General features: G+C 46.3%; 3 protein-coding genes across 4 annotated transcripts; all 3 read left to right on the top strand.

The window, feature by feature from the left end:
- The first annotated feature begins 10,566 nt into the window (after positions 1 to 10,566).
- Positions 10,567 to 12,556, top strand: LOC122027904 (transcription factor bHLH130-like). 2 transcript variants are annotated; one of them, XM_042586917.1, is made up of 5 exons: positions 10,571 to 11,264; positions 11,419 to 11,849; positions 11,922 to 11,987; positions 12,064 to 12,132; positions 12,224 to 12,556. In XM_042586917.1, the coding sequence occupies exons 1-5, from the start codon at positions 10,859 to 10,861 to the stop codon at positions 12,293 to 12,295; spliced, it is 1,044 nt and encodes a 347-aa protein (XP_042442851.1). In that variant the 5' UTR covers positions 10,571 to 10,858; the 3' UTR covers positions 12,296 to 12,556. The 2 variants fall into 2 exon arrangements, with proteins under 2 accessions (XP_042442850.1, XP_042442851.1); XM_042586916.1 differs by having other exon boundaries at positions 10,567 to 11,264; positions 12,064 to 12,556.
- Positions 12,557 to 20,452: 7,896 nt separating this feature from the next.
- LOC122027165 lies at positions 20,453 to 23,138 on the top strand. Its single transcript, XM_042586055.1, has 4 exons — positions 20,453 to 21,315; positions 21,866 to 22,146; positions 22,241 to 22,468; positions 22,542 to 23,138. The coding sequence occupies exons 1-4, from the start codon at positions 20,916 to 20,918 to the stop codon at positions 22,950 to 22,952; spliced, it is 1,320 nt and encodes a 439-aa protein (XP_042441989.1). The 5' UTR covers positions 20,453 to 20,915; the 3' UTR covers positions 22,953 to 23,138.
- A 212-nt stretch (positions 23,139 to 23,350) lies between these two features.
- LOC122027164 (FT-interacting protein 1-like) lies at positions 23,351 to 26,391 on the top strand. The gene has a single exon (XM_042586054.1). The coding sequence runs from the start codon at positions 23,813 to 23,815 to the stop codon at positions 26,201 to 26,203; it is 2,391 nt and encodes a 796-aa protein (XP_042441988.1). The 5' UTR covers positions 23,351 to 23,812; the 3' UTR covers positions 26,204 to 26,391.
- Positions 26,392 to 27,228: the final 837 nt, after the last annotated feature.

The following is a 27,228-nucleotide window of genomic DNA, read 5'->3' as shown; positions in this document are numbered from 1 at the left end:
GGCTACGAGAACCACGTCCCGCTGGCCATCGATCGACCTTCCGCACCGCCAAGCAGCTGTGTCTGCTTCTTCCGGGACCAATTTGCTACCGGCCTGCGGCTTCCTCTCCATCCTTTTATCGTAGATGTTTGTAAATGCTTTGGTTTATCCCTTTCCCAGTTAGTCCCAAATTCCTTTCGTCTTTTGTGCGGGGTAATTATCTTGTTCCGCTTGCATCACATCCCTCTGACCCCTCAATTTTCCACTACTTTTATTACCCAAAGCTTTCCGATCAGCCAGGCACCTTCCTCTTGCAGGCCCACCCGAGCCTGGTCTTTTTTGACAGGATGCCTTCTTCTAATAAGCATTGGAGAGAGTATTTCTTTTTTGTTCACTTTCCCTATCGGTCATCCTTCCAAACCACTTGACAACTTTCGTTGGGGCCCCAACCTTCACTGCCCCGCTATAAGAGCACTCCGGCCTACTTACATGCTGCCTCCATGCTGGCCGGTCAGAAGTTCAACATTCACAAGTTGCTGGAGGAAGGAGTCCTGGCACTCTTTGGCCTTAGCCCGATCAACCCAGACGAGCCGATCAACTTAGGTACACAGTTCACTAGCTTCTTTTCTCTTTGTATAATTGATTTCTTTCTTTATTTTACAGCCGACATCATGATGAGGGTGTTAGAGTGTATACTAAAAGCCTAGCTTTTGTAAACATTTATTTTTGAAATAAAAGAATCACATTGGTCAAATGTCTATATTTATTTGTTGAATATAGTTGTTCAATTAATTTATAAAGTAGATAACATGGTGTGTGGTGTCACACACAGAAGATCATGTTATCGGTTCTTTATAAATTATAAACAGTTGCTCACGACTAAGATGAAAAGGAACAAACCATCGGAATAGTTGTAGTATAATTAAGTATTAGTTTATCTTGATTAATAAATTACACTGGTACACTCTGAGTGTATCGAGTAGGACCATTTTAGGTAAATTCTTTTTGTACTGACTTTATAAAAGAACTAGACCTTAGTTATTATGGAAGTGTGTGCTCTTAATCCTAATATAATAACAAGCACATATATTTAATATTTATTTCTTTGACTTATCAAAAGGTGAGGTTTAGCTTGATAAATCAATATACCCGATAAGTTGGAAAATGATATTACTTATAATGTGTGTTGTTGATTATAGAAGGAATATGTGTCCTAGTTATCTAGGTTGAGAATGTCCCCAAGAGGAGCTCATAAAGATTGTCATGTTAAACCCTGCAGGTGGACTTAGTCCGACATGATAATGAGGTTGAGTGGTACTACTCTTGGAGCTAGATATTAATTAAGTGAGTTGTCAGTAACTTACTTAATTAGTGGGCATTCGTTATCTTAAACACAGGGAGACTAACACACTCATGATAAGAAGGAGCCCATAATGTAATTTGGGATTGGTGTGGTAGTGCGATAATAACTCTTTAGTGGAATGAGTTATTATCGATGAACTTGAGTTGTGTGTTCGGGGCGAACACGGGATACTCAAGCTCATCGGAAGGCCAAAACCAATTTCTCCTCTAGGTCCCTGTCGTAGCCTCATTATAGCCTCAAGTCCATCCAAATATAAGCCCATCTTGGTGTCCAAGAAGGGAGTCGGTCCAATGCTTGGTGACCAAGCAAGGGCCGGCCACATCCTCTTCTATAGGGGTCGACCCTATTGCTTGGTGACCAAGCTAGTAGGGGTCGGCCACAATAATTCAAACAAGGAGGGTTGTTTTGAATTTTTAAAATCTTCTCTTTGTAGAAAACTATAAGTTTTAAAAGAGAGATTTTAATTTTTAAAACTTTCCTTATTTGAATTAGGCCACATGTTTTAATAGAGAGTTTTAAAAAGTTTTAACACTTTCCTTTTTTAACCATCCTCATGGTTTAAGAAAAAAAAGAAAGATAAGTTTTAAAATTTAAATTTTTTATCATCATGTTAAAAAAGGGAATTTTATAAGAGAAATTTTAAATTTTAAAACATTATTTTAATTTTTAGAACTTTCCTTTTTTTAACCCCTACTTTAGGAAAGAGGGCTTGTAAAATTTTATAAGAGTTTTTTCTCTTATAAAATTTTATTAAAAATAATATTCCTTTCCTCTTATGGGGGTCGGCCACCCTTGCTTGGTGCCCAAGCAAGGTGGCCGGCTATATTATAAAAAAATAAAATCATCAAATTAATTTTTGGTGATTGATTCAATCAAGAGGAAAGAAAAGGAAAATAAAAAGGGAAAAAGAAAAACTAGAGGAAGATTTTAATTTTTGTAAAAATTCTTCCCTTATTTGCCTTGGACAAGTATTATAAAAGAAGGGTGAGGAGGCTTCATGAGACACAACTCTTATTCTCTTGCTTGGAGGATCTACTTGGTGGCCGACCCTCTCCCTTCTCTTTTCCCTTTGCTCTCTTCTCCTTGGTGGTGGTGGTGGCCGGATTTTAGAGGAAGAGGAAGAAAGCTTTTGGGTGGTGTTCATCTTGGAGGATCGTCACCTACACGACGTCCAAGGAGAGGCGAGGAATACGGCAGAAGATCTCGAGGTCATTAGCATACAAAGAGAATGTATAATTAGCAATTATTTTCCGCATCATGCTAGTTATTTTTTCTTTGTATGAATTCCAAACACAAGAGGCATTAGATCTAGTTTTTCGAATTAGTTTTCGAGTTTGTATTTTCTTCTTTTTCGAATTTGTGATTCGATTGTTCTTTTTGGTTAACCTAGAGTTATTTAAGGAAATTAAATATTAGCTTTCCTTAAAAGGCTTTGTCTAGGCGGTGGTGGTTGCTCCCATATCCAAGAAGGTCATGTGTCTCGCCATGCAGTCCTGGAAGCTAATTTTGGAAATTAATATTTAATGGAATTAATAACATAGGTGGATTTGAATCAATAGTGTTAAGTTCCGCTTGCGATTCGAATCTAAACCATTAAGAATAGATAAGTTAAATTTGGAATCAATGATATTAAGTTCCATCTGTGATTCCTAATTTAACTTTTAAAGAACACAATAGGTTATTTAAGGAAAGGTTCGACACTTGTACAAAAAATTTTGTACAGTGGAACCGGTACGTTTTCCTAGGACTAACTAACAGAGGGCATGCTTGGTCGGGCAATCGAAGCTTACCAACGTCGGAAGATCTTCCAGAGCCGATACACTCTGAGCACGGGCTTATTCAAGAGGTCGGTGGGGAGTCGGGCCATGTGCCGATCGAAGGAGCGGCGATTGGTGCGCCGATCGCAAAGCTTCCGGCCGCTCAGTTAACTCCAGAAGAGGGCTCGCTATCGGAGACGTCGCTCGAGAATACGCGCAAGAGGTGCCGAGTGGAGAAAGCTGCTCTCTCAGTGTCTTATGCGGTGAGGATCGCCGATCGGACTGGTGCTTCCAGACTGACATTGTCGGAGGCCGCCAATGTCTCCTCCGACCGGACACCCTCCGTCCCTCTTGTCGCCCCTCCAATCACCAGTTTGCCACCACTATCGGGTCAGGGTCATATTTTAAGGTCCAGCATCAACCCTGCGCCCTCTTCTTCCCATACTGCCCGGTCTGCTTCCTCTCATTCAGCCCCGGTCAGCCGGAGACGCGTCACTACAACCCTCCATCTTCCTACCGAAGAGCTTTCGGCATCGGGGGGCTTGGCAGGTCAGACTGAACATCGGATCATCATTCGAGGCCACTTGGCCGAGGTGTGGGAGGATGCACGTGCCCGAGCGGCGGCCGCGCCCCCGGGTGTGCTAGCGGATATCCTCACTAGGCAACTTACCGGCGGGAGTTTTTCTTTCAGCTCTTGCACCAACTAGTCTAGCCTTGTCTCTGATCTACTCCGGGTTTTGATTTTTACAGTTTTGGGTGGACGGCCTGGCGATGTGCTATAGGCTCGCTTTTGTGGAGGATGAGCTGAGACGGCTGAAAGAAGCTCCCGACCAGTCGGGTACCACTCATGGTTTGAACGACACTCAGGTGGCTCAATTGTAGGCCGACTTGGCCAAGAGTGAAGAGCTGCTAACTGTCGAGCGGGGTAAGAGTACTGAGCAGGCTGGGTACATCGACCGACTCAAAAAGGAAATCACTACCTTCGAGAGCAAAATCACGCTCGCCACTTCCCGCAAGCAAAGGGTCGTTGATGATCTAGAAAAGAAGAATGTGGAGGCCCGGGCTCTTGAGCAAAAGCTGAAACAGACATAGGACGAGCTGAAGAAGAAAAAGAACCTCCTGGCGTCCGAACGGCAAACCCGCGAGTCTGAAGAAGCCTCTTTAAGGAGCCAGCTGTCTGACAAGGATGTCAATCTTGCAGTGGTGAAGGCGGACCTGGAGAACACCCGATCGGCCTTGGAGGCACATAAAGAAAGCGAGCCCAGCCGCTTCAAGGAAATGAAGGTGGCCTACATCCGGTCTGACACCTTCGTTGACAAGTTCGTTGCCCGGGTCCTTAGACTCTTCAGCTGCGCCGTGGACAACATCTTTGATCAACTCAAGAAAAAGGGGCACCTGCTTGCCAATCTACCCGACACTACAATTGACCGCGATCAGCTCAACGACTCTATTCCTTACGATGCTCTGGCTTACTTGGAGTGAAACCTTAAAAACGTTTTCTTTTTGCTCGGTTTGCTAAGTAATTTTGAACTGTACTTTTGTCTACCCGAGTGAGTACCTGGCCGGCATAAACTTTAAGGCATAACTCAGTCTTGCTTTATATTCGATGATTTTCTCTATTTTTCGGTGGCTTTCAAATATGAAAAGGCGATTGTCTTGACCCCTACTTATCGACCGACGATCTGGGTGCAATTTTTATGATAAGAGGTTTTAAGGTCGCCAATCAACCACTGATGATGCGAGGATTTAAGGTCGCCACTCGACCGCCGATGACGCGAGTGTTTAAGGTCGCCGCTCGACCGCCGATGACGCGAGGGTTTAAGGTCGCCGCTCGACCGCCGATGACGCAAGTGTTTAAGGTCGTCGCTCGACCGCCGATAATGCAGACGGCGCCAATTTGATCCTGCCCCGAAGTTGAGGAGATGGTAGCCGGGAAGTAACGCTGAGGTGGCGCTTCGTCTTCGCGAATGATCCTGTGCTCCTGCAACCACAAGTCATTAGCGCCAAGCCGGGAGGGGGTTCCCGACGACGACCCTCCGATGCTCAAGTCACACACTGGCAAGCAAAGATATGAGCAAAAAGGAAGTGATAAATAGTGGCTTCAAGAGACGTATTCTGCGTACTTTCGCTGAGGGCGATCTCCCTTCTTATATAGAGCTTTGCTGAGTAGACTGCACGCTTCCCGAGTGGGCACGCTTTCCCAAGCTTTCCCCTAAAAGCTAGAATCGAGAAGGTGTCCCTGTCATCTTAACATAACGGGGTGGACATATCTCTGCAGAGGTGGTGGAAGCTTCTCCTGTACGATTCTCTGTCTTTGCCGTCCGATTTTCGGTCCATCTGCGCCGCTCGTCGGCGGCACTAACTTCCAAAAGGATGTAGGCACATGTCCCCTCCTATCTTGTTTGTCGGCTACTATCCTGACTGGGCTCCCCTCGATTGGGTTGGTCGACCGTTTCTTCAATCTTATATACTTGTGCCTAGGCCGACCGGCTAGGGTATCCTCTACCTTTGTGCACTGCAAGCAAGCTCGACCATCTCTTGCTGAGCTCCTCTAGCCGACCGGGGATGGAGAGTTTTCCGATCGGTCCGGCCGATCGGTGGGGGAGAGTTGTCCGATCGGCTGATCACTTAGTTGCCCCCCTGCCCTTGACCTCTACCGAAGCCCTGATCCTCGGAGGTGGGCCCTTCTGAGTCATCCCTGAGTCATCCCGGATCAATGTTAATTATTTGTGTAGTTAAAATAGACTTAATGGCAATTTAAATTAGCTTTGAAGTTTTTTTATTTGAATTTATTTTCTCTATTTGAGTTTAAATTATTTGATTTGATTTTATTCTTAAGTTTAAAATTTAACTTCGAAGGTTTATTTTGGTTTATTTTTGAGTTAATAGGTTTAGTTGGATTTGGTTTTAGATAATGATTTTTAGTTTTAGGTACATAGAATTGATTGAGTCCTACTTGTGTGATTAGATATGTTTTCGGAACTCAAGCTTTAGTTAGGTTTTTGTTTTAACTTATCGGTGATATAAAAGTTTTGTTTGTTGAGCTGGACTTGTATTCGAGCCCAGATTTATTGTATACAGCCTTTTGAGTTTTAAGAATTAAATCTAATTTTTTTGATCTAGTGGTGAAAGTTTCTGATAATCCTTTAAGTTTATTAATTTCACTTTTTAGATTTGTGTTTTCCTCCTCTAAGTGTTACATCTTGATTTGGATTTCTATTTTCAATTTGTTCCTTGAGACGTTGATTTTTCTCAAGAAGAAATTCAGTTTGTTTTTCATGTTTAATTATTTTTTTTATTTAAACATGCAATTATTCTAAAAAAATTTAGAGATTAAGATAGAAGATACCTCGTTCGAACCTTCAGAAACAAGTGTAGAGTTGTGGCTTGATTCATCTTTGGACTCGTCATCTTGTTCCGACTTGCTTTCTGATTCTAGTTCCATTGCCATCAATGCGAGGTAGTTGTGATGCTTTTGATCTTCAACCTCCAATTCTTCTAAAGATGATTCGTCCCACGTCGCCTTGAGTGCCTTCTTCTTTCTGGTTGTTTTAGGTTTGTCGTCTTTCATCTTTGAACACTCATGATTGTAGTGTCCTTTCTTGTTATGCCCGTAGCATTGTGATCTGTCATTTAACTTCATTACCTTTTATAGGTCCTTTTTCGAGAAATTGTTCTTTCTTCTTGTGAATATTTTTCTGACCATGTTCACGAATTGTTCTTCATCATCTTCTGAGTCAGATTTAGATTCTGACTTGTTTTTGTGTTTAGCTTCTTTTGAGGGACCTGCAAAAAGTGCAATACTTTTCTCAACTTGCTTTGAGTTAGTCTGTTCATGGAGTTCAAGTTCACAAAATAACTTATCTAGTTTTAATTTAGATAAGCTTCTCAAAATTTTGTAGGAACCCACGATGGATGCCCACAGTGCATTTTGAGGAAATGCGTTTAGAGTATACCTTATCAAACCTCAGTTCTCCATTTGATAGCCGATTGTATGGAGCCCGTTTAGGATGCCCTTTATCCTCGCATGTAGTTGACTTGTAGATTTTCCTTCCTACATTTTTATGTTAAATAGTTTATTTAAAAATATATCCCTTTTTATTACCTTTGAATTGTTGGTTCCCTCATGTAGTTCGATGAGTTTGTCCCACAACTCCTTGGTGTTTTCGTGTAGGCCGACGTAGTTTAGCTCTTCCTTTGTTAATCTGTACTGGATTGTGTTGAGAGCTTTAAAGTTGATCTAAGCCTTCTTCTTCATTTATGAATTCCAATTTTCTGGGTCCATTGGAATTCCGGCGTTGTTGACGAGCGCCTTGTATCCTTTGGCGACGTTAAACCATTGGTCGAAGTCGGTCTTTAAATACACCTCCATCTATTTCTTCCAATATGGGAAGTCGTCATCGTTAAAGAGGGGATGACGTACGGTACTGCATCCCTCGTTTTGGGCCATAAACCTTGCATAAAAAAGAATAAAAAGAAAAGAAGTCCCAAGACCTAGGTCTTGGATTAGTAGTGTGGGAGAAGAAAGAAAAAAATATTAAGACTTGATTGGTGTTGCACCAATTCAGAGTAGTTTACAACGGAAAAAATTTATCCAAAAAGGTAATTGTACTAGTTTGGATTATATTGAAAAAGTTAAAAAACCGAAAGAGAGAGGAAAGAAAAAAAATCACCCCCTTGTCTGATTGGTGGTTGCACTAATTCAGAGTGGTACCCGCTCTGATACCACTTGTAGGATTGGAAAAATGCTAGAGGGGAGGGGTGAATAGCATTCGTCAAAAAACTTTATTTAAAACTAAGTTACGCAGCAGAAAACAAAAATAAAAAGACAATGCTAACACAAGTTAGTTTTACTTGGTTCGGAGCCTTCGACGACTCCTACTCCAAGGCTCACACTTGTCAAGTACTTTCGTTAGGTAATCAACTAATAGTTTGAATGGTTACAAATTGAGTACAAGAACTATATATGAAAATTACCGACAACAAAAAAGTAAGAGAATCTTGGTCGCTGATTGTTGCAGGAGTTTCACAACATTGCAGGAGCTTTTTCAAAGCACCGAGCAAGAGTGAAAGTCGTAACAGTTGTTGTTTTTAAGCTCCTGGTCGAAGGCTTTTAAATAGGTCCATTCTGGGCGCCTGGAACCCCTCCGGGCGATTGGACTATGTGGCTCGGCCAATCAACGCGTTTTACATCATCTTGTGGATGGATTTTCAGGTCCAGGCACCTGGACCGAGTCTGGGCGCCCAGACTGCCCGGGTGACCGCGACACCCGCTAGGCGCGCCTGCTCCGAGCGCCCGGAGTCCGGACACCGAGATACCTTCCGAGCGCTCGGAACCTTCTTCTCTAGTAATCTCTTTCCAGTAAGAAAATGTTAATCCAGACAATAGAAAAAATATTTACCCTACAAAACAGAGTTAGCACAATATAATCAAATGTGAGTATTAATTAGATCCTGTCTCCATGAGACTAGGACCTAGTTAAGGTCTCAGCTTAAGTTTCCCAAATGGACTTAAGTTGGACCGACGCCTACAATTCCCTCAACGGGGAATGCGTCCTCACTAGATCTCTCCTCTAGTTGCTTACCTTCACTTACAACTTGCAGTCACTTGACTTGCATTTGACCCACCAGGTCTTTCGCAAGTTGTTGTCAGGTCCGCGACCCAACTGGATTTGGGTCGGTTGTCAGGTCCTACAGACCCAACTGGACTCCCCGCAAGATATCAGGCTGATTATCCTCTTAAGTCATCTCACAAATAAGTTCGAAACTCAAATTTTATACTTAGAAAATATATAGATCCCTCTTTTTATTAGTCAACTTCAATCTATAAAAGTTCATTAAGTTCCGTCCAAGCTTAATCTAGCTAGTTGGAGCTATTCGGCTGCACAAGAGACTGTCCAGTCAGTCGGACTCGTACCTCCTTCGACTAACTTGAAGGGGAGGTTTGTGATATGACGAGTATTAAAAGTTGCCACGGATGTAAAAGGGGGTAAAAATGACATGCTAAGTTGGGTCAAAGTCAAGAGAGGTCAATGACCATCTCTCTCAGGCCAAGGTCACCTGCTAGGCCTACCCAAACTAGGGTCGCCCGATAGGCCTACCTAAACTAGGCCGCTCGGCACTTATGCAGGCCTACCCTAACTAGGGCCGCCCGATAGGCCTACCCATACCAAGGTAACCCGATAGACCTACCCAGACCATGGCCGCTTACATTAGCCTACCCAGACCAGGACCACTCGGCAGGCCTACCAGACTAAGGCCGCCTGGCAGGCTTACCCAGACCAGGGCCGCCTGACACTAGTTCAGGCCTACCCAGACCAGGGCCGCTCGACAGTAGTTCAGGCCTACCCAGACGAAGGTCGCTTGACAGGTCTACCGAGTCCAGGACCGCCCGACGCTATTCCAGGCCTATCTAGACCATGACCGCCTGACACTCTTCCAAAACCAACTAGTTTGTATAGTGGAGCAGAGTTAAGCCAACCAGTCTATCCAGCAAAACATCATCCGACGAGCTAGTCTTCTTAGCCGAGCAGAGAATCCAACCGGCCAGCCTTCCTAGTAAAGTAGAATGTAACCAAGTCAATTCATTAAAAGCTCGTTAGACCGCTGGGGCCATCACCCCTTTTTGTCTCATTTACTGACACTTAGACAGAGGTAACATGACCTCTGACATCTTTATTTGGACAGGACCCTCTGACATCTACAGAAGGGTATCATGACTCTTTGACATCTTTTATCGTGACCTGACCCTTATATAAAAAGCCTTTCACCACACGTAATAAAAGAAAGAGGAGAGAGCGGGGAAAAACAGAAAGGAGAAGAAAAGTGAGAAAAGGAAAAAAGAAAAGAAGAGAAGTTCGTTGTTGAATCCACTTATTTGATCATTAATTCTTCTATACTATTCATATTTTTTATATAGGAGATCATCAGAAATAGATTGGGGTGATTACGATCACCGATCTATCTGAGGACGCCCCCAGCTAAGATATATACCCCTTATTTATTTCTCACATGTTTTTTTAATTTTTTATTTAGCTCCCTTCTTATAATATTTGTAAGACCGACCTCAAGCGTAAGAGTACAATATCGAGACAAGCTTGATCTATTTACATATTCTTCTAATGATAAAGACAACTCACCCTCCACTTTTCTTCTAGCTCGAAATTTTTGACAGTTAACACCAGCATGATATCATCGACGCTTTCAGAATCATGTTCACAGTCAAAGGCCATCGTGTTCGAACACGCATCGTAATTGGACTTTTCCTCGTCAACGTTGACTTAACAAAGGATCTATCGAGGCAGTTGCGGCCGACGCACTCGCTCATCTGAAGGATCGATCCCCTCCGTCCGTCGGCAACCCGACGACGGCGACCTCTGACCCAATCCGATCAGATCCGATCCATCAAGCCAGCGACACGCCGACATGGGAAATAAAGAGGCATCCAGCCTTGGCAGATAAGATAACGCCAAATCTCTACCCGTGCTATCTATAAAAAGTAATGTGAAATGGATTTCTCGGCAGAAAGGCGACATATTTAGTAAAATGCGACGAGGGTGTTTTTGTCACTTTGATTTATAAATAGCGGCGGAGGCGGAGGGACACGGATTAATTTGGCGCGGGTGGTGCTCCGGCGGAGAAAGATTTGGATGAGTGGAACAAGTGGAGGATCGGTTTCTTGATCTTTTCCTTTTTTGTTGATGTTTTGTGTTGAAGATGCAGTAGATTTAGGAGTGTCTTTTTCATTCGAGATTAATTTATGGGGGATTTAGGAGAGCAGAGGAGGAAGATGGTCTACGGATCTCCTCGGCCGGTGGAAAAAGAGGAATCTGATTCCGAGCTCCACTTTTACCAGCAAGATCAGAACCTGCAATTGAACTCCGGCCTGCTCCGTTTCCGTTCGGCTCCGAGCTCTCTTTTCGGAGAGCTCGCCGGCGGCGCCAGCTCCCAGTTCCAGCCGCCGGAGTTTGTGTCTTCTTCTCCGGCCATGGTTTACCATCACCACTTACTGAACCATGGCTTGGCGCAGAGATCCAACCACAAGGAGATGCAGCAGCAGCAGCAGCTTGAAATCGGCGGCGGGAGGAAATCTACCAATCTGAGCAATCTCGCGCGGCAGAGCAGCACTCCCGCCGGTTTTTTCTCTCACTTCAATTCCGACAACGGTACCATCTCTTACCTTTTTTTCTGTCGGAATGAAAGGCCTGTTTCATTTTACCCAAACAATCAAATTAAAATCATCCTCTTTATAGTTTTTACGGTGCAAAGTTCTGATTTTTGGATCGGATTCTGATTGATTTTCCTGATCGAATGCTTTAGGTTATGCTCTGATGAGAGATCTGAGTGAAGGTTTCAGAAACAGCGAACTCGGTCTCAAGAACCAGATGAGCTTCTCCTCCAGGCAAAGCTCGCTGATGTCGCAGATATCGGAGATGGGGGACGAGGAACTGGGCGGAAGCAGTCCCGACGAGAGTAGCCAGCGTTACGCCGCCGGAGTTCCGATGACATCTTGGGCCGAAGCCTCGTTGCTCGCCGGCAACAATCCGTCAGGACCAGGAAACAGAGAGGAGGAAGGGAAGGTAGTGGAACTGAGGAACTATGTTGCAGGTCTCACACACCAACTCAGCTTGCCAAAGCCCGCCGCAGAAATGGCCGCCATGGAAAAACTCATCCAGTTCCAGGACGCATCCCCCTGCCGGATCAGAGCCAAGCGGGGTTGCGCAACGCACCCCCGAAGCATCGCAGAGAGGGTCAGTCAATCTTCTCCTTCTCCTGCCTTCTCCATCTGAAAACCCTAATTCGATTAGGCTCTTGATTACCAGGTGAGGAGGACCAAAATCAGCGAAAGGATGCGGAAATTGCAGGAACTGGTTCCCAACATGGACAAGGTGAGCATCTCCATTCTTTCCAATGGAACAGTGACTGTGGGAAGACCTTCATTTAACTTGCCCTAGTGATCTGCAGCAAACCAACACAGCAGACATGCTGGACTTGGCCGTCGAGTACATTAAGGATCTCCAGAGACAAGTCGATGTAATTCAATCTAATCACTATCTCAATTCTCATGCTTTGGTCGTCTCCTCGAACCTTCATTTGATTCATGCATGTTTTGTTCCCGTTCAAGGTCTTAAGGGAAGGCCAAGCAAGCTGCCCCTGCTCGTCTAGCAAGCTGCAGAAGCCTTACCACAACTCATGATTGGGGGATATTTACTTTTAAGTTTCAAGTAGTTCTTAATAAGGAATGCGGAGCAGCTGTATCCAACGAAGAAGATGGTGGATGCAGAGCCACCCACCGTCGCCGTCGTCATCGTCGTGGTGGTCAATTGGTCATCATCAGCCTCACCACTCACGGCGGTCGATTTGCCCTCGGGATGCCAGCGAGTTTCCTTCGCCAGACGGCAGAAGTGAATGGGCACTGCGGCGACAGCGAGGAGATCGATTGAGGCGTGAAAGTGTCCTGTCGTTGAGATGTAGTTACTGATTGCCGACAACTGTAGCATGGCATGCAGATGCTGCTGCTGATGATGATGATCAGGAATATAATTCGATTAATTGGAATCTTGTAACCGATAACGAATTCATTGGAAATTAGTTTACAGAATTTTATTTCTCAACTCTTCTTCATGGACTTTGTTCGCTGCAGGAGGGAGCTACGAATAAGAGATGGTAAGGGAAAAAGGAGAAGGGTATCAAGTTTGTCAAAATTGCTTAAACTTTCTCCAATTTAATCAAAATCACTTAAATAATTTTATAGCAACTATTATTCATACGGTAAATTGTAAAAAAAATTCCAACCGCAATTTAAACTTTACCCTTAGGCTGTGTTTGGTAGTATGTAATCTGCCTTGTAATGTAATCCAGATTATATTACAAAGTCGATTATTTTGTTTGGTTTGATTTAAAACTTGTAACGTAATGTAATCTGGATTACAAAAGGTAGTGAAGATTTGTAATCTGTATTACAAAGCAAATGCTATGTAATCTGATTACATTACGAGGTCATTGTTTCACCAAAATTTAAATGTCAAATATATCCCTAGTCTGTTGTCGTCCGCCGCCCGCCACCCGCCATCGGTCGCCGGCCGGCGACCAGCGGCCGTCCGCCTCCGCCACCGTTGCCCGCTGGTCGTCGCCCGTCGTCGCCTGTCGTCGCCCGCCTGTCGTCGCCCATCGCCGCCGATTAGCGAAGACGGTGGCCTGCTGCAGCGACCAACGGTGGCGGCGGCAGCTGATTGCCGATGGCTGCCGCAAACTCCGGCAGAGGTGTGGCGACCGCCGATAGAGGTCACAGGATATTTTTGTCATTTTATAATAATATGAATTACATTCCTTATAAAAAATAATGGACACCAAACAAAAGAATGTAATCATCTTTGTAATCAAAGATTACATACATTACATTACCAAACGTAGTAATGTAATCAAGATTACATTACATTACATTACAAATTTGATTACATTACAAGCTAGATTACATTACACATAACCAAACGTAGCCTTAATCCCATGTCATGTCAGAAAATATTTATTCTCACCGTCTAACCAAATAATTTATCAAATTATCCTTATTATATAACTCTCAATTGATTAATTAGGCATAAAAAAAATCATGCTCATTTTAATAGAAAATATACAAGATTCTAGTTCAAATATATTGAATTTAGAAAAAAATTATATCTCATTTTGAATTTTTTTTGTACCTATAAAAAATAAAAACCAATTAAGTAATCAGTGTGCATTAGGGAGTTAAAACAAATAAAAATTTACGTACATAGAGTGAGAACAAACTTTTCCTAACATGGGGAATGAGGAGGAAGAATAGTTTACTATTAGGGAGTTTTGAGTAATTTCCCATAACTACTAAATATTATAATTGACGCGGAAAGTACTAGAAGACGAGTAGCTCCATTCGGCTACTTATCTTGGATCATCCGAGCCGAATGGAGGTGGTCTTGTTGATCTATCTCCATTCGGCTCGGATGATCCAAGACGAGTAGCTCCTCCATTCAGCTTGATCAGGCTCATCCTTCCGACTCAACTACCTCTACACGGATGACGATGGCCCCTAAACAAAAGGCTCTGCCATTCGACTAGCTAACCTGAGATGAGCAGCTCCACTGTTCAACTTGGCCAGGCTCATCCTTCCAACTCAACCACCTCTACACAGACGACAATAATCAAGATGAGAGATTCTACCATTCGGCTCGACTAACTCAAGACAAAAAAACTCCGCTATTTAGCTTGGTCAGGCTCATCCTTCTAGATCAACCATTTCTACACAGACGACGATGGCCTTGGGACAAGAGGCCTCGCCGATCTGACACCTCCGGCTCGTTCGGTTCAACCCCAATGATCCAACGTCTCTCCCTCCAGCCCAACTATCCTAGCTAATTAATAGCACGTGGGCCAACATAGTATGTGGGACAACGCGTGGGTTGTCATAGCACGTGGAACAATATGGACTGCATAACATGACCCCACACAATCTTCTACAGTACAAAATGTTGACATAACCCTCTAATACGATGACGTGACACTTTCCCTATTGAGGTATGACGATTGAGGTATGACGTATGATACGAGGGGTTAAATGTGGATCCCGGGGATGACGTGAAAGTCAAAAGTTAAGGTGATATAGCAGCAGTCAATATCAAGGAAAGGTGACAATCAGCTTGTCACTCCCTTGTCCCTTACGCAGCGCTGAGTCTCCCAATTAAAGGTTGATTGTACCTAGGACTAGTCGGGTCTGAGGGGCCTAGCAAGTCATTCTCGTACCGAAACGCATAATATGTAACCGGTCAACCTTGAGACACTCAGGTGTAATAAAGGACTAGTCTACCACAAGGACGACTAAGGTATATCTGCCTGAATCTTAGTGATCCCACCTTTCATTCTCGGAGTACAACTAATGTACAACCAGCCAAGCATACATGCTTTCGGTATTCATTCTCCCGATCTCCTGCATATGAGCAACCAGGTATAAAGTTGACAAGGATTATAAAGCTCAGCAGCCCCAGCTTCAGAGTAAACATACAAAGCAACTCCTTGAAGAAACCCGACCGGATTCCTAAAGCTCAGAAGATCACTTCAAGGACAAGCCTCCAAATGTCAGGGTGACCGGGTAAAACCATCGATCGGGCCTTTAGGGGTTCGGTTACCCATTCTCTGGAAGTGAGCATCCTTGCTTAAGGTTGGCCGGTCATGGAACCACCCAAACCTAGGGGATTTGGTTCTCCATTACTTCACAATAAGATCTTCAGCATCACACAACATATATTAGGGCAGTCTTAAAGGCCGAACGTCCTTACAGAACTCAAAAGAACTCAGTACCTCATTCATATGTCTCGATTTGTTACTACGATATACAGTCAGCCAGCTAAACGTTCATCTTTTGCGACGAGCTGGGTCTTCGCTGCAGTCTGCTCAGACGACCGTCCATCCCGCTCGACCTTCAGCGTGGTCTCAGCCTCCTTCAGGTTTTGAGCTAACACCCGAAACTCTTTGTTTTTTATCTCTAGATTTTCAATAGCAAGGAGTTTTCTAGTATTAGCTGAGTGGATTTTAGACTCAAAGGAGGCAACCTGTTTATTAAGTCAGGCTAGCTGTACCATCTGCTCGACGCTCTTGCCTTTCTCCGCTTCGAGTTGCTAGGAGCTCTTATTCAGATCAGCTCTTAGTTGAGCCATCTCAACACTCATTTGCTCCAGCTGCACCTGGGAAGCAGATGATTGGCCACTTGGTGCCCGCAGCTGCTTGACTTTCTGCTCCAAAAATGCGAGCTTTTGGCACATGACCAGACTCTCCATCCAATATTGTGAAGAAGAAAAAAAATTTTAGAGTCGAGCAGTGACAAATAGTAACATATAAAATACTTACCCTAGTGGACATCTGGGTATGACTATCAGCAAGCACCCCTGGAGACATGACCGCCGCACGAGCCCTAGCGTCGACCCATATATGCGCGAGCGACCCCTGGATAATTATTTGGTGCTCCGGGTCTCGGGAGTCAACGCTGTCAGAATCGCACCACTCATCCGTCGATAGATGGATGACCGCTGTTATCTGACGCTGGCCACTCGGAGTGGACAGGGCTGAGGTTGCTCTGCCCCTCGATTGAGATGTTGATGTCGGGCGGATACCAGACTTCCGAGTCTTCGGCGAAGGAGGCGGTAAGAAAGCAACCGGTGACACATAGATTGTTCCTTGTGGCAGACCAGACAATGAAGGTGTCTGATCGGATGAAAGCGAAGTATGTGGGATGGTCGTCGCTTGCTCGGGCGCAGGTATAGAGGTTTCGCCCCGTTCGGATGACAGATGTGGGCTTGCCCTAATTGGAGTATGTGTACCGGAGGTAGTGGACCGGGCGGCAATCTTTTGGCTTATCAGCGGCTCCCCTGAAGAAGTCAATTCTGAGGCCTCGGCGACAAGAATTACCAGAAGCCGCTCAAGCGGGGGATTCGCTACGATAACCACGTCATCACCAACCATACGGCTAGCTACTCCTTCACTCCCTTGAGTTGGGGCTCCCGTGCTCTCTCCGAGCGAATCCTCTTAAGAGTCGACCGGTTATAAGCTGCGGCTCTCCAACTCAGCCACGACCGCAACATTAATCTCTGCATCCGCGAGTTTGGCTTTGTCGGCCAGACGTGCACGCAACATGACTTGGGCTGCAAAAGAAAAGGATAAATCAGTTAAATTCAAAAGTTACACCAAAAAGGAGCTTACCTAGGTTGGATGGAAGCCTTCTGCGGATCGGGCTCAGGCCAAACACGTAAAAGACACCCTCCAGCAGTAACTTGTGTATATGATATTTCTGATCGGCCAAGATGAAAGTTACATGAAGGTAGTCCGAGTGGCTCTTGTATTTCTTGAGCTCTGGAGGGTTTGTCACCTCTAATTGCCACCTGGTCGGGAAGTCCGTCCGCTCGGGAAAGCGAATGAAGAAGTAGTAGTTCTTCCAATGCTTGTTGGAGGACGACATTTTATCAAAAAAGACTAAGCCTACTTGAGCTTGAAAGAGAAAAGTCCCCGGCTCGGACAATTTGGGATAATAGAAATAATGGAAGAGCCGAGTAGTAAGGGGAATGTCGTGCAGGCAAAACAAAACGACGACCCCACACAGTAGTCGGAAGGAGTTCGACACCAGTTGATGGAGAGAAATACGAAAATATTTACAAACGACAAAGAAGAAAGGGTGGATCGGGAACCGCAGACCGACGGTAAATTAGTCCCTAAAAATCATACAAAACCCGGAGGCGGCTCATTCGGGCGGTCAAAAGTCGAGGGAAGATTGATTTGATAATTGGAGGGAATTTCAAAGGCATGCAACTCTCAAACTCTCTGCATCACCTCTGTCGAACCTAAACTCAATGGACATATACCAGAGCCAAGGGACGGAGACAGAAGGTTGAGAGGAACTTGCCATCAGAAATAAAAGTTGACGGGAACAACGAAGAAATTCGACTGAAAAGGAGGACGCTAAGAACAATGAACAAATTCGATTGAAAGGAGACAATGACTTACTAGGGAGATCGCTGAGATTGCCGGAAAAGGTGAAGAACGTAGTGTTGCTGAGATGCTCACTGACGAAGACGCAAAGTGAGGAAGACGGCGAAGCATGCAAGGTTTATAAACCTCGCGGCCGATCGACCTCAGCCGTCCGATCCAAGGTTACGAAAACCTAGAAGTATATCCATCCGTTGATTTTGAAAAGGAGCACATCTCATCACAAGCGGATGTTTGCCTGTCATATCGAACGTGCGACGACAGTAAGGGGCACGTGTCTTGTGGTCATCGGATAGCATTTAATGAATTTAATTAAAAGGGCATTGCCGCATGCTCGACCATAATTAGCAGGGATTTACACGGTTTTCGAAAAATTTGGATGACATCAGTCGTGACCGGACTCGCCCTAGGAAACACATAACGGAAGATAATTTGTCAAGTGTTGCTGCTCATCTTCCCGATCGCGCGCAAGGAACGAGCCATAGGATTGAACTCGACAACGGCAAAATGCAGTTGAGTGGCGTTGGCTTATGGGCCAACTAGTGATTACAGATCATAGTCCGATCGAACACTATAGCATTTGGGCCGAACGAGCTTTAGAGCCGCCAAAGACACATCTTGTCCAGTCCGTCGGACTTATAGTCTCCTTCGACTAGACTTGAAAGGAAGACTTGTGATGCGGCGATAAGGAAAAGTCTGCCTAGCACGAGTCAATTGCCACGGTGTAGGTCAAAGTCAAGACCGTCAACACCAGGATTTAAGCAAGGTTCGGCTGCATCCGAGCGGGAAGAGGTCCATCGGCCGATCGGAGGGATCCTTGTCTGATCGGCCATTTGAGTAAACAAGTATAGTTAACACGGTCGGTTGGAGAACAAGCTAAGCAGGTCGGGAGCCCGAGCCGAGCGGGCCACCCGTCTAGCTCGGAGAATGACGTTGGCATTATACGCATAATGAATCGATAGAATGATAAGAGAGGAAACGACGAATAATTAATAAAGGAAAGAGAAAATCAAATAGAACACTCCATCTATCATTAAATGAAAAGAAGACAAGATAAATATATCCTCTGTTGGTAATCAATATTACTAAACAGAAAAAGATGGAGGGTCACCTGAAAAGGTATAAAAAGGGCATGTTAGGTATGAGTAAAGATAAGAAAAATCTTTATCCTTATTACTTATTTTTTTCCTCTCCTATTTCTAACTTGAGCATCGGAGGGCCAACACCAGAAACCCCTTCCTTGATTTTGATTTTTGTTTTGTAAAAAAGAGTGATATTTTTATCACGTCAACGGAACTGTCACCTCTCCGACTTTTCAATTTTGCACCTTAGGACCAGATAAATTATTAAGTGATTAAAATATTTTTTTAATGTTGTATGGACTGTGCAGCTATATTTCTGCTACAAAAGTACTGCACTACTGCGTGTCTGTTCGGTTGTTGCATCTGCACCATAAACTACTTCATTTCTCTTCCACTTCCCGCCTACAAATCCATGATTTGTAAGAATAATCATGCTCGTCAGTAAATAAGGCATGAATCGGAACCAATCTGTTTTCATATTGGATGAGTCCATTCATAAATGGATTGAACCGTGATCTTATCTTGCTCCACAACAGGCTAGAAGATGTATAGGTGGTCCAAACAATACAAAAATAAAATATAAAAAAAAACATGTTATTCCCATCTTGCCATCGAACAGGCTAGAAAATGGTGGTCCAAACAAAAAAAATAATAATAATACTCAAACTTATATATATATATATATATAGACATAATTTTGTTTTGACCTTGGACAAATGGTGAGTTCAGCTCTATATTTGAATTATAAATAAGATGATCATTGTAAATTGATCTCAATTAATTAATTCATGGCTAAAAGAAATGTTTTAGGGTTAGAGCAAACCATGTACCTTTTATTTTACAATCTATTTGTTTACAATCTATTTGTTAGCTCATGCAGACTCAGGGCAATCCGGTGATGCTCCAGCTGCCCTTTCCTTGCTGTTTAATGGCCTCACAGTCAAACAAATTGTTGAATGGGAAAGAGTACATGGAATTCAATGTACAGTTGGAGCAGCCCTTTTTGAATTTTGTAGGAAGATTCTCAAGAAAACAGAGGTTCCAGAATTAATCGAAAGGTACTCGTACGTTAATTATTTTGACTTTGTATTTAGGTAGTCCAGGTATTTCAAAGACACTTCCTTTTGTAGGACCTCAAATTTCCAAAGACTTGGAGAATTAGCAGCCGCTTTCCCCATCGGCTCGTTAATTGTTTCCCGTAATTATGTTGATGTGGTTTTGGGTGTTGCTATGTTCCCTGTCTTTGCGGCAATTCGCATAGACTTGGGTCTGTGCGAGAGGGTTACTCGTTTGGTATAATAGATTCGCTAAAATTGATGGAGATCAAGAGTTGTACGAACCCACCGTCCATTCGCATAGACTTGAGTCTGTGCGAGAGGGTTACTCGTTTGGGGTTGCGATAATGGAGATCAAGAGTCGTACGCATATCCACCGTCCATCTGCATATACTTGGGTTTGTGCGAGAGGGTTACTCGTTTCGGCCTCTTCCAAGAGCCGTGCGCCAAATCCGCCGTCCGTCCGCATAGATTGGGTTTCTGCGAGAGGGTTTCTCATTTCGGCTTATCGCCTTATCGGTTCGGTGGGAATGCCGCGGGTCCCATCGCACCACGCGGGCCGTCTGTCCGCCGGCCCGTTTCGATTGACAGAAATCAACGGATGAGATTGCGAGGACGACCGTGAAACGGATCCCCAGTATCGGGAGAGACAGGGAAGACCAGTTGCTTTCTCCTCAACGCGCGAAGCGCGCCGATCTGGTGCTTCGTGGCTGAAAGGGAACACGAAACAGTTCAACGCCTTCACGCTACAGACCGCCGCCTCGACAACGACACCGTTGAGCTCAGCGCTGAATAATTAAATGGATGCTCGCATCACCTTCCAGCCCCGATCGCTCACGCTCTCTGTCTCTCTCTGCCCTTGGTGGTGCAGAGGAATCTCCATAAATTCGATTCAAGGAAGAATCTCCGTGTCTCTGTGATCGATTGGCCTTTTGCTCCCGCGACCTACTGTGGAGACTTCTCTGTTCTTCCCTCGCCCCTTTTTTTTCTTGATTAAAATTCCAAACTTGTGGCGGATTCCACGCTGTACGATCTCCAATCGCAGAAAGCTGCAATTTTTCCCCTTTTAAAACCTTTCCAGCGATCGAGAAGTCTGTAAAAATCGCATCTTGGGCCCGAGATCCCCCGCTTGGTGAAGGCAAAGCACGAGCCGGAGCAGCGGCGGGGGTTGCGAATGGAGCGGCCGCAGCAGCAACAGCAGGCGGAGCGGGCGGCGGTGGTGGCGATCGAGTGCGTTGCGGGGAGCTCGAGGGCGGAGGAGTGGGGCGGCGACATGCTGCAGACGGGGGACGTGGTGGAGGAAATCAAGATAGGTGGGTTGCCCGCGATCCGCTCCCCTTTCAAGGGCGGGAAGAGCGGCGTTCAGAAGCTGCTCCACTCCGCCTACAAGCGCAACGACACCTCCATCGAGGTCAGAGTTCGTCGCTGCGGCGGAGAGGCCGTCGGCCTGCAGGCCTGCATCGTTCCCCACGGCTCCTCCGGTCGCCGCCAATACGTGCTCCGCTCCATCCATGACCCCAACTACGCCGTCGGCTTCGTCGACCGCCTCGAGAGCGAGTGCATCGCCTTGCAGGGTACGCCTTTTCTCTTCTATTTGCTCCTTCTGCATAGAAATTGAATCACTTCAATTAGAAACAAAATCTTATCAAATCTTCTTCATCCTTCAAATTTTCTTTACTTAAACTTATTAATTTGCTGTTTTAATCAAGTGATTAGGATAGTAATGCTCTGCAAACCATGATGAAATAAGATCATTCAATAGAAGAAAAAAAACACTTTTTTTAAAATTCTTTTCTAGTCAAAAATTGCATTATAATTAGCTTTCTTCCATCATCTTGTTTGGCAATTATTGCCAATAGAATTTCTGCAGAATTCACATTTGCCCAACTTGATTTATTAAATGAAACATGTCCACATCAAGCATGAAATTTCGTCTGTTCCAGTTCTCCGAACAAGTGGTTGGCTTGCTGCAGTGACCAATGTCTTACTTGTAGTGGTTGACTTTGACATTTGAGCATCCCTACTTTCTGAGAATTTAATGCGTCGTTCATGGAGAATAAGCTCACAAATTCCTCATTAGTTTGTTCCTCATCAATCACTAATCCCTTATTTACTTCTCTCAAGGCTCAAGGAGCTCCAGGGTCGTCTGTGCTCTAAGCACTGCCAGGCTGCAAGATGGATATGTATCATACAACTGGGAAAAGAAGATGGAGTTTCTTCCAGTGGCCAACTCGAGCTGCTTCCTGTCGATGCTGATTCTTCCAAAGGCCTTAGACGCAGTTGCATCGCGGTACAATTCGCTCGAGGACACCTTGGCCCGTGCCAATTCCTGGCTCTTCTGCTCTCAGCACTCTGGCGTCCCCATTGAGTTCATGAGCGTGCAGACTGAAGCTCTCTTAACCAAGGTATGTAACAGAGCGATGATATGCGCTTGCTGATTGAAATGGTGGCGATCGAGCTGAGTATTAATTCTTCTTCACTTCACTCATTGCTTTGCAGATATCGGGCGAGACTGCCTCTGCGACCGTGAACACTGGATCACTTTCAGACCTCTCAAACCTCGCAAACGCTAGCCTCTACGGGTTCGAGGACTACCACGGCGTCGACATTGGAGTGGTCAAGGCAGTTCGGCTTTGGTACACGGCGGCTGCTGGGGAAGTAGCAGTAGACATCAAGCTCCAAGAAGGTGACACCAAGCTGGGCTTTTCCATTAGTCGCACTGAAGAGGTTTGTTCTCTCTTGAATTCACTCTGTGTCGCAGTCAATTTCCACTGAGGCTCTTTGATTTGCACTTTTGCAGGGATTCATCTACATCTCTTCAGTAGATGAAACAGACATTGAAGCAGCTTCAACGCGCTCAGGCCTTGGGGATCTGTTCCGGCAAGCGAAGAGCGATTCGAAGCTGCTGGTGATCTCGAGGGTGTCCAACGAGAAGGTCCTCCCATGGATGGTGTCCTCTGCAGGAGCCATTCGCTGTTTCGACACCATCTCCCTCAGCCAGAAGCTCTCCCTCCACAGGCACGCCATGAAGCCGATCCGGATCCACGTCCTGATGTGGGAGCATCTATCAGGCAACAGTCCGACGCCGTCTCTCTCTCGTCCTTTACCTCCGTCTACAGCCGATTCGCCGGAAATCGGACGAGATGGGGACAGCGTGGGCGATCTATCCTTCAGATTTAATGAGCTCATTTCTTCAAACAGATGGTTATGACCCATGAATGCATATATTGACTTGACTGAGTTGAGATCACGTCTGTTCTTCCACTTCTGTATCTGGTTGAGTTGTTCTTGAAGGAAATATAATTGCAAATCACAGAATAAAACTTCAAGGAAAGCTTCTTTGTATAAAGCACATTGCATTCTTGCTTTTCCTTGTAATCAGGACTTTAATGCGCAACAACTAAGAACAAATGAACCTTACGGCCATTGATATAAATAGAGTATTGATTCAGATGAGGAGCTAATTGATTCAACTCCATTAATGTTTAGAATAAGATTTGCAGAATCCATGAGTAGCTGTAGATTTCACCAACCCACCAACATCATTAGCTTGCATCATCATGAAGCTAGCTCCTTTAATCTTTATTCCCTCCATCTCATCTTTTAAATGTTGGCCAGCTTCGGCCTCCCTTCGTCGGCACTCCATGAAAGCAGGCACTTTGCTTGGGAATTAAGGTTCAGTTACTGAAAAGCGGGTGATTGTCGGCACGATAAGGTGGCAGAGGCTGTGGGTCGTGATCATGAAGCTGGTGGTGGAGGTGGTGGACGCCTGCGATCTTATGCCCAAGGACGGCGAAGGCTCTGCGAACGCTTTCGTCGAGGTGGACTTCGGCGAAGGCTCTGCTTCAACGAACCTCCACGGTGAGATCGTCAACATTTGCGTGTACAACGAGAGAAGCCTTTCCCCGGCTGCAATTCCCAGTTGGAGAGGAAGTGGATTCTCTCTGCGATCAAGGTGAAACCAGATGCTGCGGACGAAGCGGAATTGATCGTAGAGACCAGGCATCACATAAACAAGCACCAGGCCTCATCGAGAAGCAGAGCCCTTCCCCTGTTCCTCTGGTGCCGGCCATGGCTTACCAACAAGTGCACTACGGGCAGAGCCAGCCGAGCCCGTCCAAGGAGTACATCCTCAAGGACTCTAGTTCCCTCCTCGGCGAGAGGCGGCCGTACGACAGGAGCGAAGGATGGATAGGACTCCGCGGGGGCGGCCGGGACAAGCTCACGAGCACTTACGATCTCGTCGAACAGATGCAGTACCTCTACGTGCGAGTTGTCAAGGCCAAAGATCTTCCTAATAATCCCATATCCGGCAGCTGCGACCCTTACGTCGAGGTGAAGCTGGGAAACTGCAAGGGAGCCACGAAGCACTTCGACAAGAGGAGCAGCCCGGAATGGAACCAGGTCTTTTCCTTTTCCAAAGAGCGGATTCAGTCGACTCATCTCGAAGTTTACGTCAAGGACAGGGAGATGATGATGGCACGGGACGAGTGCGTCGGCAACGTGGTGTTCGACCTCAATGAGGTGCCGACGAGAGTGCCGCCGGACAGCCCGTTGGCTCCTCAGTGGTACCGGCTGGGGGACCGCAGGGGCGACGGCAAAGTGCGAGGGGAGGTGATGCTGGCGGTGTGGATGGGGACGCAGGCCGATGAGGCCTTCCCGAATGCGTGGCACGCTGATGCGGCTGCCGTGTCGCACGGCGAGGGAGTCTCAAACATCCGGTCGAAGGTCTACGTCTCGCCCAAGCTGTGGTACCTCCGCGTCAACGTCATCGAAGCCCAGGACGTGGTGCCCCGCGACAGGAACCGCTTCCCGGAGCTGTTCGTGAAGGCGCAGGCCGGCAACCAGGTGCTACGAACCAGAGCTTGCCCCGCACGGTCGGTGAATAACAATCAGATGTGGAACGAGGACCTCGTCTTCGTGGCGGCGGAGCCTTTCGAAGAGCACCTGGTGCTCACCGTCGAGGACCGCGTCCATCAAGGGAAGGATGATTTGCTGGCGCGAACCGCTCTGCCATTGACGCTGTTCGAGAAGAGGCTCGACCACCGACCGGTGAATTCCCGGTGGTTCAACATGGAGCGGCTTGGATTTGGGGCGCTGGAGGAGTCGAGGTTCTCGACCAAGATTCACCTCCGCGTTTGCCTCGAAGGAGCTTACCATGTAATGGACGAGTCCACCATGTACATTAGCGACACCCGACCGACGGCGCGGCAGCTATGGAAGCAACCCATCGGAATTCTCGAAGTGGGCATCCTCGGCGCCCAGGGACTGGTTCCCATGAAGGCCAAGGACGACAGAAGCACCACCGACGCCTACTGCATCGCCAAGTACGGCCAGAAATGGGTCCGGACGACCACCATCGTCGACAGCTTCAGCCCCAAATGGAACGAGCAATACACTTGGGAGGTGTACGACCCCTGCACCGTCATCACCCTCGGAGTCTTCGACAACGGTCATCTCTGGGGCGGACCGCCGGCGAGAGACATGCGAATCGGCAAGGTACGGATCCGGCTGTCGACGCTAGAGATGGACCGCATCCATAGGCACGCGTATCCCCTCGTGGTTCTCCAGCCGTCAGGATTGAAGAAGATGGGCGAGCTGCATCTGGCGGTGCGCTTCACGTGTTTGTCCGTCTCCAGCGTCATCTACCTCTACGGACAGCCGCTGCTCCCCAAGATGCACTACGTGCACCCGTTCACCGTCGGCCAAGTCGACAGCCTCCGGCACCAGGCGATGAGCATCGTGGCGGCGCGGCTCGGGCGGGCGGAACCGCCGCTGAGAAAGGAGACGGTGGAGTACATGCTGGACGTGGACTCCCACATGTGGAGCATGAGGAGGAGCAAGGCCAACTTTTTGCGGATCATCTCGCTTCTCTCCGGCGCCGTCGGTGCTTTCCGATGGCTGGGAGACGTCTGCCGCTGGAAAAGCCCCATCACCACTCTGCTCGTCCACGTCCTGTTTCTGATACTGCTCTGCTTCCCGGAGCTGATACTGCCGACCGCGTTCCTCTACATGTTCCTCATCGGATTGTGGAACTATAGACGGAGGCCGAGGCAGCCGCCGGAGATGGACGCGAAGATGTCGTTGGCAGAGGCGATCCACCCCGACGAGCTGGACGAGGAATTCGACACGTTCCCGACAACGAAGCCGCACGATCTGGTGCGTTTGAGGTACGACCGCCTGCGGAGCGTGGCGGCGAGGATACAGACGGTGGTGGGGGACATGGCGACGCAGGGGGAGAGGTTTCGGTCGTTGCTGAGCTGGAGGGATCCGAGGGCCACTGGCCTGTTCCTGGTGGTCTGCCTGGCTGCGGCGGTGCTGTTATACGTGACACCGTTCCAGGTGGTGGCGCTGTTGGTGGGCCTGTACGTGCTGCGCCACCCCAGGTTCCGGAGCAAGCAACCGTCGGTGCCAAGCAATTTCTTCAAGAGGCTCCCGTCGCGGATCGACAGCATGCTCTGAGACACGAGGCATCTTTTTTTTTCTTCTTCTTCTTCTCTCGAATTAATAATGTTTGGTGTGAGAAAATTATTCTGTGTTTTCACAAAAACTCATGCAAATTGGTGAATGCAACTAAATGATCTGTTTAAAATAAATTATTCTGTGTAACTAGTATTAAGACGTAATAAATCCTTTTTTTTTATTGATTAGTGATTTTGTTCGAAATTTGAGTAGGATGAAAATCGGATAAACAGTTCACTACAAGAAATTTTAGATTTAACCATGCTTAATAAATAATAGTTTTTCGAGAAATAGTTGTCTTTTTGCCATTTAACAATAGTTTTATTGAAAACCATTGTTGTTCACTATAATTTTTTTTAAATGACAACGGTTTTTAAAAAACTATTGTCTAATATATGTCAAAGACAACGGTTTTAAAAAACTGTTGTCTAATATATGTCAAAGACAACGGTTTTAAAAAACTGTTGTCTAATAGCGTTGCTTACATGATAATATACAACAGTTTTATTATATCGTGCCCTTTTCATTTCCTTCCCGAGTTTCCCTTTCCCTAATTTCGTGCTGCCCTCACCCACTCGCCCGAGCGCCGGACAGCCTTGATTGTCGATCGCCGCGCAGCCTTGATCGCCGAGCGCCGATCGCCTTGGCGCCGCCGCCCCCTTCGTGTGAGGCTAGGTCACCACTGCCGATTCCCCTTTCCCCTCCTTCCCAACCCAACGCTGATCCTCGCCGCCTATCGACACCGCGATACTTCTTCTCCCCGCATACATAACCACCAGCCAAGAGTTACTCGACGCCGACTGAAGCCTCATTGAGTCGTGCCTAGCTCCGATCAACGCCATAGCTGCCATCGCCGAGCCCTAACTCTTCCCCGACGCCGGAGCCACGAGGAAATCGATCGTGCTAGCACCAAGCGTCCACCTCCGGCTAAGGCTCTTCTCCATTGATCACTGGTGTCCATCCGGAGATTTCTCTTCTCCTAGAGTCGCTGACCCCGCATTGGTGGATCTCCGGTTAAGAGGGGT

The sequence above is a fragment of the Zingiber officinale genome, chromosome 10A (assembly GCF_018446385.1).
Source record: "Zingiber officinale cultivar Zhangliang chromosome 10A, Zo_v1.1, whole genome shotgun sequence".
NCBI lineage: Eukaryota > Viridiplantae > Streptophyta > Magnoliopsida > Zingiberales > Zingiberaceae > Zingiber > Zingiber officinale.
Note: the sequence above shows the minus strand (reverse complement) of the source record. Positions and strands in the feature narration are given on the sequence as shown.

What these genes read in the sequence shown, in the direction of transcription:
- LOC122027904 (XM_042586916.1), top strand. Translation starts at nt 10,859, where the DNA reads ATGGGGGATTTAGGAGAGCAGAGGAGGAAGATGGTCTACGGATCTCCT. An exon ending in TCACTTCAATTCCGACAACG is followed by an intron (nt 11,265 to 11,418) that starts GTACCATCTCTT and finishes CGAATGCTTTAG; the next exon opens with GTTATGCTCTGATGAGAGAT. An exon ending in TGGTTCCCAACATGGACAAG is followed by an intron (nt 11,988 to 12,063) that starts GTGAGCATCTCC and finishes AGTGATCTGCAG; the next exon opens with CAAACCAACACAGCAGACAT.
- LOC122027164 (XM_042586054.1), top strand. Translation starts at nt 23,813, where the DNA reads ATGGCTTACCAACAAGTGCACTACGGGCAGAGCCAGCCGAGCCCGTCC.
- LOC122027165 (XM_042586055.1), top strand. Translation starts at nt 20,916, where the DNA reads ATGGAGCGGCCGCAGCAGCAACAGCAGGCGGAGCGGGCGGCGGTGGTG. An exon ending in CGAGTGCATCGCCTTGCAGG is followed by an intron (nt 21,316 to 21,865) that starts GTACGCCTTTTC and finishes ACTTCTCTCAAG; the next exon opens with GCTCAAGGAGCTCCAGGGTC. An exon ending in CCATTAGTCGCACTGAAGAG is followed by an intron (nt 22,469 to 22,541) that starts GTTTGTTCTCTC and finishes GCACTTTTGCAG; the next exon opens with GGATTCATCTACATCTCTTC.